Below are 15,312 nucleotides of genomic sequence, written 5' to 3' on the forward strand. Positions count from 1 at the left end.
TTAAGCTACGACTACTAGTACCTTAATGAAAGGACACTGGTGCATGTGATAGAAGACTTAGTCTTCCATACAACTTTTTCTGTAGAAGTTTTCGTGATGTGAAGTCACTGTCTTGCCCTCTCGGCAATCAGAACTGTTACTCTGGGTAGTCCAATGTTGCACGACGCAGTGGATATATCCAGTATGATTGTAAATATTATAGTATCCTTTCTTCATGCCTCAGGTTGCTTTTGAATCCACACTAAACATGGACACGCAATGGCCCATGGGTAGGTCGAGGAACGAACAACTTCAGGGTAACATAACGAGATCAATATATGGACTCAAGCATGTCTACTCTCTTGTCGAATCGGCATTTTATACCGATTTTTATAAAGTAGAATAATATGAAAATTGTACATAAAGAAAAAACGAAACTACATTTTTCATAATATTTAGGAAATTTCGTTTATACTACGAAATATAATGAAACACTTTTTCTACTTTGATAATATGTATAAGAAAAACTTTTTAATTTCACATTAAACCAATATTTAAATGTCATTTACTAAATTTATATTAATTTAAATTTTTTACAACAAATACCTAATAAAACTACAAAAAAATTTTCGAACTCATTTGTTTTAATTAATAAAAATAAATTTTTATACAACCTAAAAATGAAAAACTTGCAGAAAAAAAAACTATATTTAAAACAACGTCATATAAAGTTTATCTAAACACAAGCACCAAAAAACCATTAGTAAGTTACCTTGTAGAGTGTTTTAAAAGTTCATTAAGCATGCCCCAATTACAATTTATATGTATCTTTCTTCTTAACTTCCTTGCAAATTAAGCAGAGTGCAAGTTTTTTTTTAATTTTATTATATTTGAACATTTTGCTTATTGTTATTCTTTCTTAAGAAATAAGAAAACTTTCCTCAATACCCAGAGCAATTAGTTTTTTATACGTTTTTAAAATTGCTAAAGTTTTTGCTTGCGACAAACTTGTGTCTGCCAGGAGTGAAAATATAAAAGTTTTAACTTTTAATAAACTGTTGTTAGTATTTGCCATTATAGCAGTCATTAAGGTAAATCTTCATTAAGGGATTTCATTTAGGAAATTTAAGAAATTATTTAAAGTTGAGCCAAAAAAAAATTGCAAAAAAAATCAAAGATAAATGACGACATTCTGTGAAACGAGAGTATAGAAATATAAAAGCAATTAAAATTGTGACTTTCTAAAACCGTTTAAGCTATATTCTTTTAGATGTTGTGTTAGATTCAAAATGTATAGGCCTTATTTATGCACAAATTAATAGGCTTTAAAGAAGCACTTGAAATCTGAGCTTAAACGTTATGATATGTTAATGAAATCTAATATAAGGAGCATTAGCATAAGGGCGTGGATGAAGTGGGGGAAGTTAGTTTTATACCAAGATCATTTAAACTAGTGCAGAGTTTTCTCTTCTAAATATCACGGTTGTGCCAAATCGATAGCAGTGTAGCAAATCATTTAGTTGTTTATGCCCCTACTATGCCGTAAATTTGTTCGAAACGTTGCCATTATAGATGAATCTGTTAGAATGTTGTCCGCAACATGAAGTGACATACGATGTAGTTCCTGAAGTGCTTCACGTGGCTACTTACTGTGTTGTTCTTGCCACACGTTGGGTTACTTGAATGTTTCCTAAGATTATGCACACAAAGGGAAAAATACCTTTTCAAATTATACACTCTTGGTACCACATTCAACGTTGTCAATATAACACAAAGCGTAGTTGGAATGACAACAATACCTTGTCAAAATAACAACGGTGGTTGATGACTTACAATGTTTAAAATGTGTACACATACGTTGTTAAAATGTTAACAAACGTGGTAAGCTCACTTCTGATAGCGGATTTTCTCTCCGTGCACCTTTTTTCAAAGGAATTCGCCATGAAATCTCAAGCAAACTTTTGCGTAACACATCACTAATATATCAAGTATTGAGATGACAGACTGTCGAGAGTTTTAACGTGAGCACCTGCCGCGTCGGCGTTATCTCACGGTGGTCTTTTTCATCCACAGGGTAGACTTGAGAACGGTCTACCATCGCCCCTTTGTCTTCAATGAAGACTCAGTTGGCAATTTTTGCACATTGGCCGGTCCATGCGCACTTGAGAACGGTCTACCATCGCCCCTTTGTCTTCAATGAAGACTCAGGTGGCAATTTTTGCACATTGGCTATGGCCGGTCCATGCGCAAGTACTTTGCTGGAGTACTCGAGCTATATAATCTCTTGCCAAAGTAGTCACGTTGAAAGACAACCACACTACTATGGCTCTGTTGATTCGGCAACAGCACCTAGAGACGTAACCGGTGAACCGAAGCACGATCCATCAATAAGCCGTAGACATCGTTCTTACTCACAGTGACACGCTGTGGTAAGCCTGATATGAACAGAGTATACTCTGAACATATCTGGACAAGGAAGGAAAATTAATTGCTATCACTTGTATATGATACCTTTCATCCATCATCATTCAACCCAGCACACATCTCATTTATTCGACACATTCATAGAGAAAAACATACGACACACTCATTTAGGTATACGGGTGGGGTAAGGCCTGCATACCTCTACATTCATTCCGTATCATATACAATTGACTCCAACCCATTTCCAACGCTTAGTCCCACAGTCACTCCTCTGTGGGGTATCTGTTGATTTTCAGCAACAGCACCGAACTTATCCCCAAATATTGACTATTATCATGCATCAGTCTTTTAACCGCCACTTACTCTTCCCGCGAATTTGGGTTTAAACCACAGCCACTACGTGGATCCCGAAGGAACCTCACTAATAGCCACTACTGCCATGCCGACCTACTGGTTCTCTTGGTGCCTGATAAAGGCTTTCTAGAATTCCTAAATACTTTGTATTATAACATATAAAACCTTTGAACAACATTCTGTTCCCCCGGTTTAGATTGCAACCAACATGTTTCGTTTCACATTTCGTTTCCACGACAATCTGCTCTTCATGTCGCTACTACAACAACGTGCATGCTTTCGGGTTCTCGTAGCACCAGCTAGGAAGAAGCTTGTCTGATTAGATCCTGAGTCGAGGTTCTAGTAGAACTGAAGCAACAGCTTTAGCTATTCACAAAACCATCAAAATATTAAACTATCGTAAAAGAATGTTGAAAAAAATGTCAAAACCTTTATCGTAATCTCTGCTCAACTTCTACCGACTGGGACTTGATAGCACTTCCTCGGTGTATACTAGAAAACAGAGATCACTTCCGAAAAATTAGTATTGAATATAAGTTTGTGTTAGCTCTCCCCTATACCCCCACAAAATACTCAGCTTCTGCTTTATTAAAAACGTTTAAAATTCTTTGTTCTTAATTGTGCAATTTTTCTCTATAAAAATATTAAAATCTAAACAGCAACAACAACACATCTAATGTGTGCAAGAAAAGAATGGCTAATTTATTTTTAAGAATAACCATTATAGAAATTTAATTTTATAATCCGTATTTGTATGTAAATTATTTAAACAAGTTCAACTAAAGGTATTTAAAACAAGGGCAACCATTACTGTTTTTTTTTTCTTTTTTGCCTCTCTTTCCTTTAGCTTGGGCTTAAACACAAAACCATAAACAAAACTAAGAAAAAAGCTAAAAAAAAAACGAAACGACAAAAATATCAAATTTCATTTGATGATGAAAACAAGACAGCCATCGGCATTAGCAGACACATAGAAAGGCAGTCAAATGGACAGACAGACAGAAAAATATATAAAAAAAAATATAGCTACAGATGAAACCAATAGGCGTACTAACATACAGATGGATATATGTACATACATACATATGTATGTACATGCAAACATTTTTTGTATGAGTGAGTTTTGAGTGAGCTGCAACCAGCCATAATAATGATTCGATTTGCTAAAAAATAATGTTGACATGCAAATTAATGGTTGCCTCGTAATAAAATAAAATGAAATGACGAAAACTGAAACAACAACAAAAGCAATTAAATTAAAATAAAATAAAACTAATAAGCTTAATGCTGCTTTGAAATTTTAACTTAAAACTATTTTATTACCATTTTTTGTTTAAATTCAGTTGGTCTAAGCTTTTCTTTTATTTCTATTTTTCTTAACCTTTAAATTTTTTTGTTGCTGTTATTCAGAATATGCAATAAGTTTTCTTGTTTGTTTCTAGCCTACCAGCCACCAACCAACCAAAAACAGCAGCAACAACAACAACATCAACAAACTGCAACCAACAACAACACATAGAAAACAGACATTATTTTACAAAATTTATAAATTATACTGTAGTAAATGGTAGAAGAGTTTGACCACGTTCTGGGGGCTAGATGTTAGAATTCTTAAAGAATTCAGTTTAAGATTTTTCGTGATTTGTCCATAATTGTTTTTAAAAAGAGAATAGACTCTTTAAGAACTAACTCAAATCTGATCGTGTGTTTAGATTTTTGGTTACTTCTAATCTTTAAATAGGTGATCTTCAATTAAATTCCTTTACTGAGTTTGATTTTATTAAATATAGTTAAGAATTTGAAATTTCTTTCCACTCCGTTTATAATTTTTTCTTGGTTATAACACCATGGATCTTGTTAACATTTCTGAAAAGTTTCACTCTGCTCATGGCAACCTCTTAAGTATAATCCAATGATCTTGTCAAAATATTAAGCTCTCATGGCAAATTTAAACCAACGTAGATGACTGCTAAATCTTTAGCGTCATCACTGACGATCGATGGTTCTACACAGAAATTTGATTGCAAGTTTTTTAAAAGAGATTGATCCTCTCTATAACATTGATTTGTGACTTTTAAAACTTCGCAGTTTGTTTTAAATGGCAAGCACATAATCGAGATTACATATAGTTTAATATCTACAGACGATCTATGGTTCTACACAGAAAATTCGATCGCAAGTTTTTTTATTTCTTTGACTTCGAAATCTTTGTGAAGCCGTTGATTGCTGTTAGTTCTATTGAAATGTTACGCACATAATCAAGATTTAAGATAAGGTTTTAAAATCCTATGGCTGATCTATAATTGTTTTGATCCACAATCTTGATCGAAAGTTTTTTCTTATGAGAAAATGATGTTCTCAATATCAAGCTTTAACAAATTCTAAATCTTTGTGCAATTGTACATTGCAATTCAACTCTCTCTGAGATCAATTAACGGCTACATATTGGAAGATGATCTTCAAAATCGTTAATTTCAGTTTGTTCTAAAATCTAAACACAAGCTCTCGTAGAGGACTTATACCAACAACATAAAACACAGACTACTCAAATATATTTATCGTAATCAATGATTGTTCTGCTCGAAGGCTCTACATAGAAACTTGATCGCATTTCGTTGCTCAATACCAGGATATTGAGAGAGATCGATAAACATTTGGCTTCATTAAACGTATAAACTCCAGATTCACGTTATTGAAAAAAAAATAATTTTTTTATCTAATCATTAAAGGATCATTGACAGATCAATGAAAATAATATAATCATTTTAAAACACCGATCATTAATCTATATTGTAAGTTGTTTCTTCAATTATTTATTTTATATGTTTTCTGGGTTATCCTTTAAGAGAACAACAAACTTGGGTCGAACATATCGTTTGTTATCTCTACTATTATTGTTTTGAAAACGTAGATCAATGATCTATGTTGTGAGATGTTTACCTTATGTTGATGTAAACAATTGATCAATGCCTTCTAAATGAGCAACGATCAAATTAAACTGTATCTTTACTCGAAATTTAATTACTTCTTGGCTTTATAGCGCATCATCATCTGTTCACCGCCAGTAGATGATGTTGCTATAAACAGTGATCACAATTGCTCAAATTTAAGTGAAGCACTCCATCGTTAAAGTGAAAAATAGATCAAGCGTAAACTCGACTAATACAGATCTAGCTCTTTTGATCCATACAGCAACTGTATGGTTCTATGATAAATAAAAATATCAAATAGGCCAACACATAATACATTGGGGATCAAGAAGGTTGGGATCTTTTTCAGCAGTCTAGGGAAATACCTTAAATTATTGGGGATCAAGAACGTTAAGATCTTTTTCAGAAGTCTAGCGAAATACCTTAAATCTTCCGACACTTCCCAGTAATTTGATAAAGAGTCAATGCATCCGAAAAAGACAGTGATCTCCACTAACGTCCAGCCACCTATTTGGTTTTTTTATTCGTATTTCGCCACTGATTTACTCTTTGTAGTGAAGATAATAGGCACATTAGTATTGTAAGCGAGAGTGCGGTCGCTTTAATCTATAGGGTGACGATTGACTTTCTGGTAGAAGCACATGTTAAAATAGGTAGTCACCTGGAGGTAATCCCTAGTGGTTGGTTTAAGACGTAGTTTGGGACTGTCCGACCAAACTGCAGGGTTTATACAGGAAGTAGGTTAGTGGTTAGTGTTTTAGTCTGGTAGACCGGAGGTGGTGAGTTCGATTCCCACCTGAGACACAGGTTAAGGAGCGCACAACAGGCCCCATAGAGGCCTAGGTGTATTTCTTCAGATTTGATGTATATACATCATCCTTTCAAACTAATTAACTATAGATTATACAACAACGAACTGGCGATCAGAGTTTGTCTGCTATGCAGTACTCTCACTAGATTTAGTTTTTCGATCTTCTTGATGTTACAACAACAAAATTATGAGTCGGGTTATATCGATTACATATCGTATTCATATATCTATTAGATCTAGATTTCCGATCTCATGTACAAGAGGTCAAGTCAAAACACTATCATGAGATGTATTCTGGGAGCTGCCACACAAACCAATCTACCAACCAGTTTCAACTTTATGAGCAAGGATTGATTACATATTGTATTTGTATACAGATTAGATCCAGTTTTCAATCTCATCTAATGCCGCGGTCAAGCCAAAACACAGTCAAGCCAAAACACAATCATGAGTAAGTTTCCTTCTTATGAGTAAGGTTCTTCAAATTGCAAAAAAACATAAAAGCCAAGTGATACGGAATATTTTATTATCTATTCCAATAGCACGCGCCATTACTGTATGACGTTTAGTACTACTACTGCTACTTTTCGTTGTTGTCGTTTATATCTTTTTTTGTTTATTGTCGCAGTTTTAGTTGTTAAACACATGCATAAACAAGTTTGCATGTTGTCGACCATTTGATGAACAACGAACGCTAGAGGAGAGTAAAAGCCTAATGGCAAACTAGCGACGACCTTTTGTAGTTTTCTGTTATTATGTGTTTTTTGTCTTTTTTTTCTATTTCAAAAAATTTCATTAGAACAGACTATAAAAATGTGCAGTACAAGAGCAACGACGATAAACAAGACCTAGACACCACAATAACCAACCATATAAATTACCATGCCACTCAAATGCCGCACCAGAAAATACACATACAAACTTTTCTACTTATTAACTAAAACACAGATGCAGGCATATGCATCTTTGCCATAGTTGTCATATAAATTTCCTTTTCCTGTTTAAGGTTTTTTCCCCTGTTGTTATAGTGCTGATGGTCAGTAGTCATGTTTTAACTTCAAAGAGCTTATTTTTGCTTAATTTTAATGCTAAAGGACTTCAACCATATTTTGTTAACAAAATTCCTGTAAATTTATTTCTTTGTGAATGGTTTGGCTTGTAGTATAACTTACCAAAGGCGAATAGAATGCTGAACTATCTACACCAATACTTTGGTAGGGATTTTGATCGGTGGAGGGGTAAGGTGTGCCATAGACGCCAACACTGGCGGCGGGTAAACGTGAATAGCTGGATAAGGCCAAACGTGCAGAATCATATTGGCAGGAACAAACAGTTTGTCCGGATACAGGATCTGTCATTATGGGTCGTCCATTTTCACAACAGGACCCTGAACCACCCGCCGAACCTCCACTGTTAGAACCTAATGGTGTGTTTTCCATGTTGGTATTGGCAGAGGGATTATTGGAGGCTGTTACATTATTAGAATGCTGTGACAAAGCATCGGGACTAAGAGCACCTGTTGAAACCTCGGCAGCAGAATTAACAGCATTACCACTACTGGCATTGCCAGAACCGGGCACAGTGGCGGTGGTAGCACGACATTCTTGACCAGGACTATGTGCAGGAGCATTTGGGCTGGTCATTGATGATTGGCCCGTAGGTGTGTCTCCCGTCTGAGGTGACTGTGTAGGATTTGTAGATAGTAACTGTAAAAAAGCCATAAGAATAACATTACAAAACGAGTTAATTAAAAATTCATTAAAATTTTACTGTTTGCTATCATAAATTTAAAATAAAAACCAGATAACAACAGTTAAGTATTTATTATTCGTAATAACTTTTATCTAGTTTTCTTACAATTTCTGTTGACATTTAACAACACGATACAAAATTCATTTAAATTATTTATTCAAATTCATGATTATAAATGAATTTTATCACTATTATACACAAAAACATATATTTTAAACTAAGCCATTGTTAATAAATGGACCACAAATCAAATCTATAGATAAATAATTAAAACCATCAATCGATCGTATACGATCGATATTTGGTGTAAATGTAAATAATCGAGATATTTTTAAAAGATTCAGTGACACTTAACAAAAGAAATCTAAATGATGTTTATCGAACTCAAATATTTCACACAAAATAAAGCTACCGAATCGTGATAAATGTTGGATCAATTGTTCAGTTAGATGTTAGGTTACTCGTGTATATTCATAAGTGGAGTCTATAAAAAATTGATAATTAATACAAAAGGCTAAAAAAGAAATCAAACTCTGCCGATAATGATTATAAATAAATAAATTATTTTAAGAATTATAATTTACGTAATAAATAAATTTAACTTAATTAATTTAAAGATTTTTATCGTAACGAGTATTTGATTTAGATGGACTTAGGTTGTTTGTATCTATTTATTTTGCATTTATTTTAAATATTATGTGTTAATAATTTATCAAAGTCGTCTTTGGATAAGATAATAAGGGATTTAATAAATTGAAGTTTAATTCCAAATTTTAATAATTTGAAATTAGTAAGGAAACAGTCTAGAAAAGCAACTTTTTTATAAGAGCACAAGAAACATGCTAAACAACAAACATTTCTATAGAAACCTAGATTTTTCGAAAAGCAACTTTTCTATTGAAATCAAGTTTTTTATAGAAACCCAGCTTGCTAGAGAAGAAACTTTTCTATAGAAACCCAGCATGCAAGACAAACAACTTTTTATAGAAAACAGACTTGTCTAGACAAGCAAGTTTTCCTATAGAAAACAGACTTGTCTAGACAAGCAAGTTTTCCTATAGAAAACAGACTTGTCTAGACAAGCAAGTTTTCCTATAGAAAACAGACTTGTCTAGACAAGAAAGTTTTCCTATAGAAAACAGACTTGTCTAGATAAGAAAGTTTTCCTATAGAAAACAGACTTGTCTAGACAAGCAAGTTTTCCAATAGAAAACAGTCTTGTCTAGACAAGCAAGTTTTCCAATAGAAAACAGTCTTGTCTAGACAAGCAAGTTTTCCAATAGAAAACAGTCTTGTCTAGACAAGCAAGTTTTCCTATAAAAAACAGTCTTGTCTAGACAAGCAAGTTTTCCTATAAAAAACAGTCTTGTCTAGACAAGCAAGTTTTCCTATAGAAAACAGTCTTGTCTAGACAAGCAAGTTTTCCTATAGAGTACAGACTTGTCTAGACAAGCAAGTTTTCCTATAGAAAACAGTCTTGTCTAGACAAGCAAGTTTTCCTAGAGAAAACAGTCTTGTCTAGACAAGCAAGTTTTCCTATAGAAAACAGTCTTGTCTAGACAAGCAAGTTTTCCTATAGAAAACAATCTTGTCTAGACAAGCAAGTTTTCCTATAGAAAACAGTCTTGTCTAGACCAGCAAGTTTTCCTATAGAAAACAGTCTTGTCTAGACAAGCAAGTTTTCCAATAGAAAACAGTCTTGTCTAGACAAGCAAGTTTTCCTATAGAAAACAGTCTTGTCTAGACAAGCAAGTTTTCCTATAGAAAACAGTCTTGTCTAGACAAGCAAGTTTTCCTATAGAAAACAGTCTTGTCTAGACAAGCAAGTTTTCCTATAGAAAACAGTCTTGTCTAGACAAGCAAGTTTGCTATAAAGAATACTGGCTTTTTCTTTTTCTAACCATCTGTTCCATGTTTTTTTAAGAATGAACTAGAGCTTTTTTAAAAATAACTACCATGATACTGTAAATTTTTTTATTTTTATTTTATTATAATAATTTATAAATATTTCTTGCAACAGTTAAAGATAATTATCATAATTTTATATTTTATTTTTATAAAAAAAACTAAAAAAAGAAGAAGGCAACAACAAACACATTGTTCAAAATGTGTATAGAACAGTAATTATTTCAACAGACAGAGTTTGAACTAAAACGTTTAGATGTTTTCTTTTCGATTTTTTTTTGTATAAAGCAAAGCAGACTAATTAAGCCTTAAGCATAGAAAAAAAATATTCTTAGTAAAGTTAAGGGAAACCCACTAATTACATAAAAGAAGGTGAGTTTGCCTACAAAAAAATAAGAAAAAAAAAAACAGCAGCTCTTTATAATATTTTGTTGTGTTTTAAAGACACGACACATCATATCATCACTTCTCAGTCGCGCACAACATCACTTGAAAATGTTTTCAAGATAGAAATATTAAAAGCAATTTGTTTGAATGCAAAGGAAACGTTAACACGCCTTTGCGCCTTTTTCAACCCAAAATTTAACAATCGACAGCTTTGGATCAATGAATGGAGTTTTTTTGGTTTTGATGTTCTGCTTTTTATTTTGCCAAAATGTGCATAAATGAAAGAAATTATCTTAATTATAGGTTTTAAGCAAAAGAAAAACTGTAAGAAGTTGATTTTTTTTAATTTTTGGAAAATTATCTTTTTTCAGCCATTATCTTCTTGTGTAACGTATTTTATTGCAATTTTATGCAAGAATAAGAATATTTTTGTAGCAAAGTGCTTCTTTATTATGTTGGTGTGTATGTGTGTGTGTTTATTTCTTCTTCTTTAGGTACGATGAGATCAAATACCTTGCAGCCATTTCTTTATTTTCGGTAGCTTTTCAATAAACATGTTTTTAATATTGTTTTCGATATTGTTGGCCTAAATATTTTCAAGTTGCCACAATCTTGCGTAAATTATCTAGAGAGTTTCAGATATGATTGCTAAACTTAAGGCGTTAACGTCTGTTCGTTATATTTTAAAGCTATTTTTATGCATATTAATTATGGAGATAATATGACAAAAGAAACAGAGATGTGAAATATTATTTAAATATAGTTTCCACTATAAATCGTACTATTTGCAAAAGTTTTATTTCTTTCAAAAACATCCGGTTTATAAAGCTCTATTTGAAATGATTAAGCTCTGACAAAGTTTCATTTAAGAATGAGAAAGCTCTAGCTGTGACGATAAATCGCTCTCTAGGTAGACATTTTTAGACTCGGACTAGCTTAGAGCAGAGAGATAACAAAGCTCTAGCTGTAAAGATAAAGCACTTTCTAAGTTGGTCTAGATTAAAAAGGAGTTGACTAATAAGGCTTCTTATAAACCCTCTTGTTTTCGGACGTAAGTTAAGACTTGCAAACAAATCAAATCATGTATAACTTTCTGCCGACGCCTTATGCAAAGCCTTAATTATATCTGGAACATCTTCGACTTTAAGATGGTACATTTCAGCACCTTTAAATACCCACCTCTGTTTATATACCTTACTGATTGGTTACATATTTGGATCTATATAACATACATAAGGTACATACATATATGAAAACCTTTTGATTTTTTCCTTGAATTCTTTTTTACATACGCATTTTTTTCATTTCAATTTCTCAATGGCGTCTAATTGCAGGTCTTGAAAGCAAGTTGTTTTTTATTTATTAAATATAATTTTTTTATTATAAACAACGCATTTACAAATTTAAACAATGTCGGGTAAGAGAAAAAAAGTATGTATATATACAGAAAAACCTTAAGGCGTTTAAAGCTTCTGCATTTGACTTGCTTTAAACTTGTAGATCATAAAGCTACTGGTTGTCTGTCTGCAAAATGAGAAAAATCATCCGATTTGTTTCTTCATTATTCTTTTTTTTTTTTTTTTTTTTTTGATATACACTGTGTAAACTTTGAATAAGGAAAACTTTAAAGGCTAAAAAGTTTTGAAACAAATTAATGTCTGATATATATTAAAATCTTATAATGACTTCCAATCTTTGGTACTAGATAGCAGTCATTGCATTAAAACTAAAACTATCGAATTTGCTGTTATTTCTTCAATGCAATTCTTAGACCAACGTCTTTGACTGGATCAACTTTATGTTCTATAATATATTGATAAATTGCCAGATGTACGATCTATCAGGAAGCCATAGGTACAATGCAATATGAAATTTGTAATCTTTATTCTATGTAAACATGTTTGTTTCCCGAAAACCCTGAAATCTGAAGACAGAAAACTAAAATTTCTGAGTACTTTGAAACCTATTTAGTAATTGGGGATTAATGATCAATTTCTAAGAGTTTTCCAATTAGTGTTCGTGAATGATGTTAATTGGGAAAATATCGCTCTCAAGATATTTAAATCTTCTTTCGACGAATGCCTGCCAATGACAAAGAAAGTTTTCCCTGGTTTCAATGTTCTCTCCACTTTCTCTTTATTCGCCCGAATTCAGTTTTATATAGATCCCTTCACTTTAAATTAAGTATACTTGTGTCCTTTTTTTGCCGACTACAATCTTTTCGCCAAGAGTCAAAAGTCCTTTAGGGCGATATTAAGGGATATGTTAGGTTGATATACTATATATAATCCGAAGAAATGCACCTAGGTTACTATCGGGCCTACTGTGCGCTCCTTTTCATGAAAAAATGTTCACTGAATGTATAATTATTCAATGTTTAGAAACTCAGTTTCCTGGACGTAATTCTAAAGAATCTTGCAATAAGTGTTAGTCAGGAATATTATTTCCGGAATACATCACTTCCAAAATACTTGAATCTAAATTCGACAAATATCTAACAGAGACAAAGAAAATGCTCCAAAGTTTCAATGTCCTCTCCACATTCTCTGTTTGCACCATATTTATTCTAATCCAATTTAATCCTTTCGTTAAACACTGCCCAGTGTGAAGTGTAACTATTTGAAGGGAAAACTCACTAGTCGTAAGGAACGCATTGTATTCAAACTAGTCATGCGTGTAACTTTATTATAACGGCACAGAGTGTTATTAATACAATTTACAGATTTCCTAAAAGATACATATTGTATATACAAGTGTATTGGAGTTTGTATTTTTTAAATATACCCCGCAGTTCAGGGTTAGTGTCCACAACTCGTTTCTTGTTTTTTATTATAATAGGATCAGAGAAGGTATTCAATTTACACATACACATTTCCAGCTCTGAAATAGATTACTTCCAATAGATTAAATAACCACTTCGCACTATAAAGAATTTAATAAAATACATAAAGTTAAGATAACACTTTTGGTTGAATAAGTTGGTATTGTACTGCGCGTATATTGTCAATTGAGTCGTCAGGATTTCGGTTTGCTAAGTCCACACTTCAAGTCCATTATATTCTAGAATCAATCAGGTCAATTATGAAATAGTGAGTTTGTTCCCTTTTGCGTGCTTTATTTATAGAAGAGAAAGGAAACTCCCAGGGAGTTTATTATTCAGAATACGCCTGTAAATGTTAGCCTGTAGCTGTCAAACATTTCAATAGGTCTGTTTATTGTGGATTTATATAATTTAACGAAGTTTGATTGACAGCTAGGTTGGAAAATTCATAGAAAAGGCGGAAAATCCTTTCCTCATTGCAAATTTGACAAAATTCTTTAAAGGAAATTCCAAGGCTGTCAAAACAGTAGTTAGCGACTTGAGAAAATGAATGTTTAAAATGAATACATAATTTCCTCGAAAAACTACTGGGTAACTAAGTACAATCTGATAATACACACTTAACAGCAAAGCTACATATTATGTACTCGTCATCATACATACTTATGTATAAATGAATAAAGAAGTTAACATTGAAATTATACGGTTTCTTATTTGCAGTACAGTAGTACTTCATTTTTTATTTAGTCTTGAATCTTAAAAAGCTTGCAGGTATATTGTGTAAGTGCTTTTATTTTTATATAAAATTAATTTATTATTATTTCTGTATTCTGCAATATCTTGTTATTGCTTTGGGTATTGTAATCCTCTCTGCCTAACTATTAGATTATTTTGTAATTTTTTTGTAACTGTTTTCATCTCGTTTTTCATAGCAATAAACACATATTATTTATATAGTTTTCCAAAGCAATTAATTTTGTATTAATTAAGTTTTTTTATTATGAGTTTAAAGTTTTTGTTAAAATGTCTGCTGTTTAGTTTAGTAAGTCAGTCAGTTTGACTTGTGTGTGTTTTTATATGTATGGCTGTCCGTCCGTCTGTCCGTCACTTTGCTATTGTTGTTGCTCTAATAAAGATGCTGTTGCAAGAAGCATTTCAACTATTGTCTTGTAAAATAAAATAAAAAAATAAAAAACAACAAACATGTAGTGTTGAGGTTTTTAAGGCCATAAAATTATGTATGAAAATGTTGTTTATACATTTTAAATTGTTATTTTTACGCCAATTAGTTTAGGTTTAATGTGTGTTTAAGAATGTATTATATATATAAAAATAAAATGTTTAATTAAAATACTATTAAAATTTTATAAGTATGTGTGTGAGTAAATGATTTTTCTCACCGATAGTACAAGTTAATAAAATTTTGAACTTTTAACAAACAAAATGACGAGTTAAGTATTACCCAGCAGTTCGTTAGGAGAGTTAAAAACTATCAATTTAATCTACCATTTATTGTCCATATTGCGTTCAGGTTACATGTGTTTGTCCTACGAGAAAGTCAATCATCACCCCATAGATTACGAAGAGACGTCAAAAAGCTTAAGTTTGTTTTTTAAGTGTCCAATCTCTCGTTTACAAAGGGGACAATAAAGTGATGATTGGCTTTATCCTCGTTTACAAAGAGTACATCTGTGACAAAAGATAAAATAGAGCCTAGTAGGTTTTTCGGCTTTAATGGAAATCAATGCCAATATTCCATGCATTGGCTCTTTGTCAAACCGCTGGGTAATTATTATCTAGGGAAATTAAAAAGTACTTTATCAAATGGATCCCCCCGGGGCATGTTACCTTGGTGACCCCTCCACCTTGGTGTTATTGCAATTCCGGGGAACAGAGGTGTTACCACATTGTCGTGTGAACGACAATTGGATCTTCACTCCGGAACGACC

At 32.5% G+C, this 15,312-nt stretch overlaps 1 protein-coding gene across 3 annotated transcripts in view; it reads right to left on the bottom strand.

The window, feature by feature from the left end:
* The window catches only part of LOC111689222 (homeobox protein araucan-like), a 44,695-nt gene that overhangs the window by 15,127 nt on the left and 14,256 nt on the right, over positions 1-15,312 (bottom strand). For all 3 annotated transcript variants that reach the window (XM_046952034.1, XM_046952033.1, XM_046952032.1), the window contains exon 2: positions 7,671-8,204. In XM_046952034.1, the coding sequence (XP_046807990.1) occupies positions 7,671-8,204 (534 nt within the window). The remainder of the gene's footprint in view (positions 1-7,670; positions 8,205-15,312) is intronic.

Source organism: Lucilia cuprina, chromosome 5 (genome assembly GCF_022045245.1).
Source record: "Lucilia cuprina isolate Lc7/37 chromosome 5, ASM2204524v1, whole genome shotgun sequence".
NCBI lineage: Eukaryota > Metazoa > Arthropoda > Insecta > Diptera > Calliphoridae > Lucilia > Lucilia cuprina.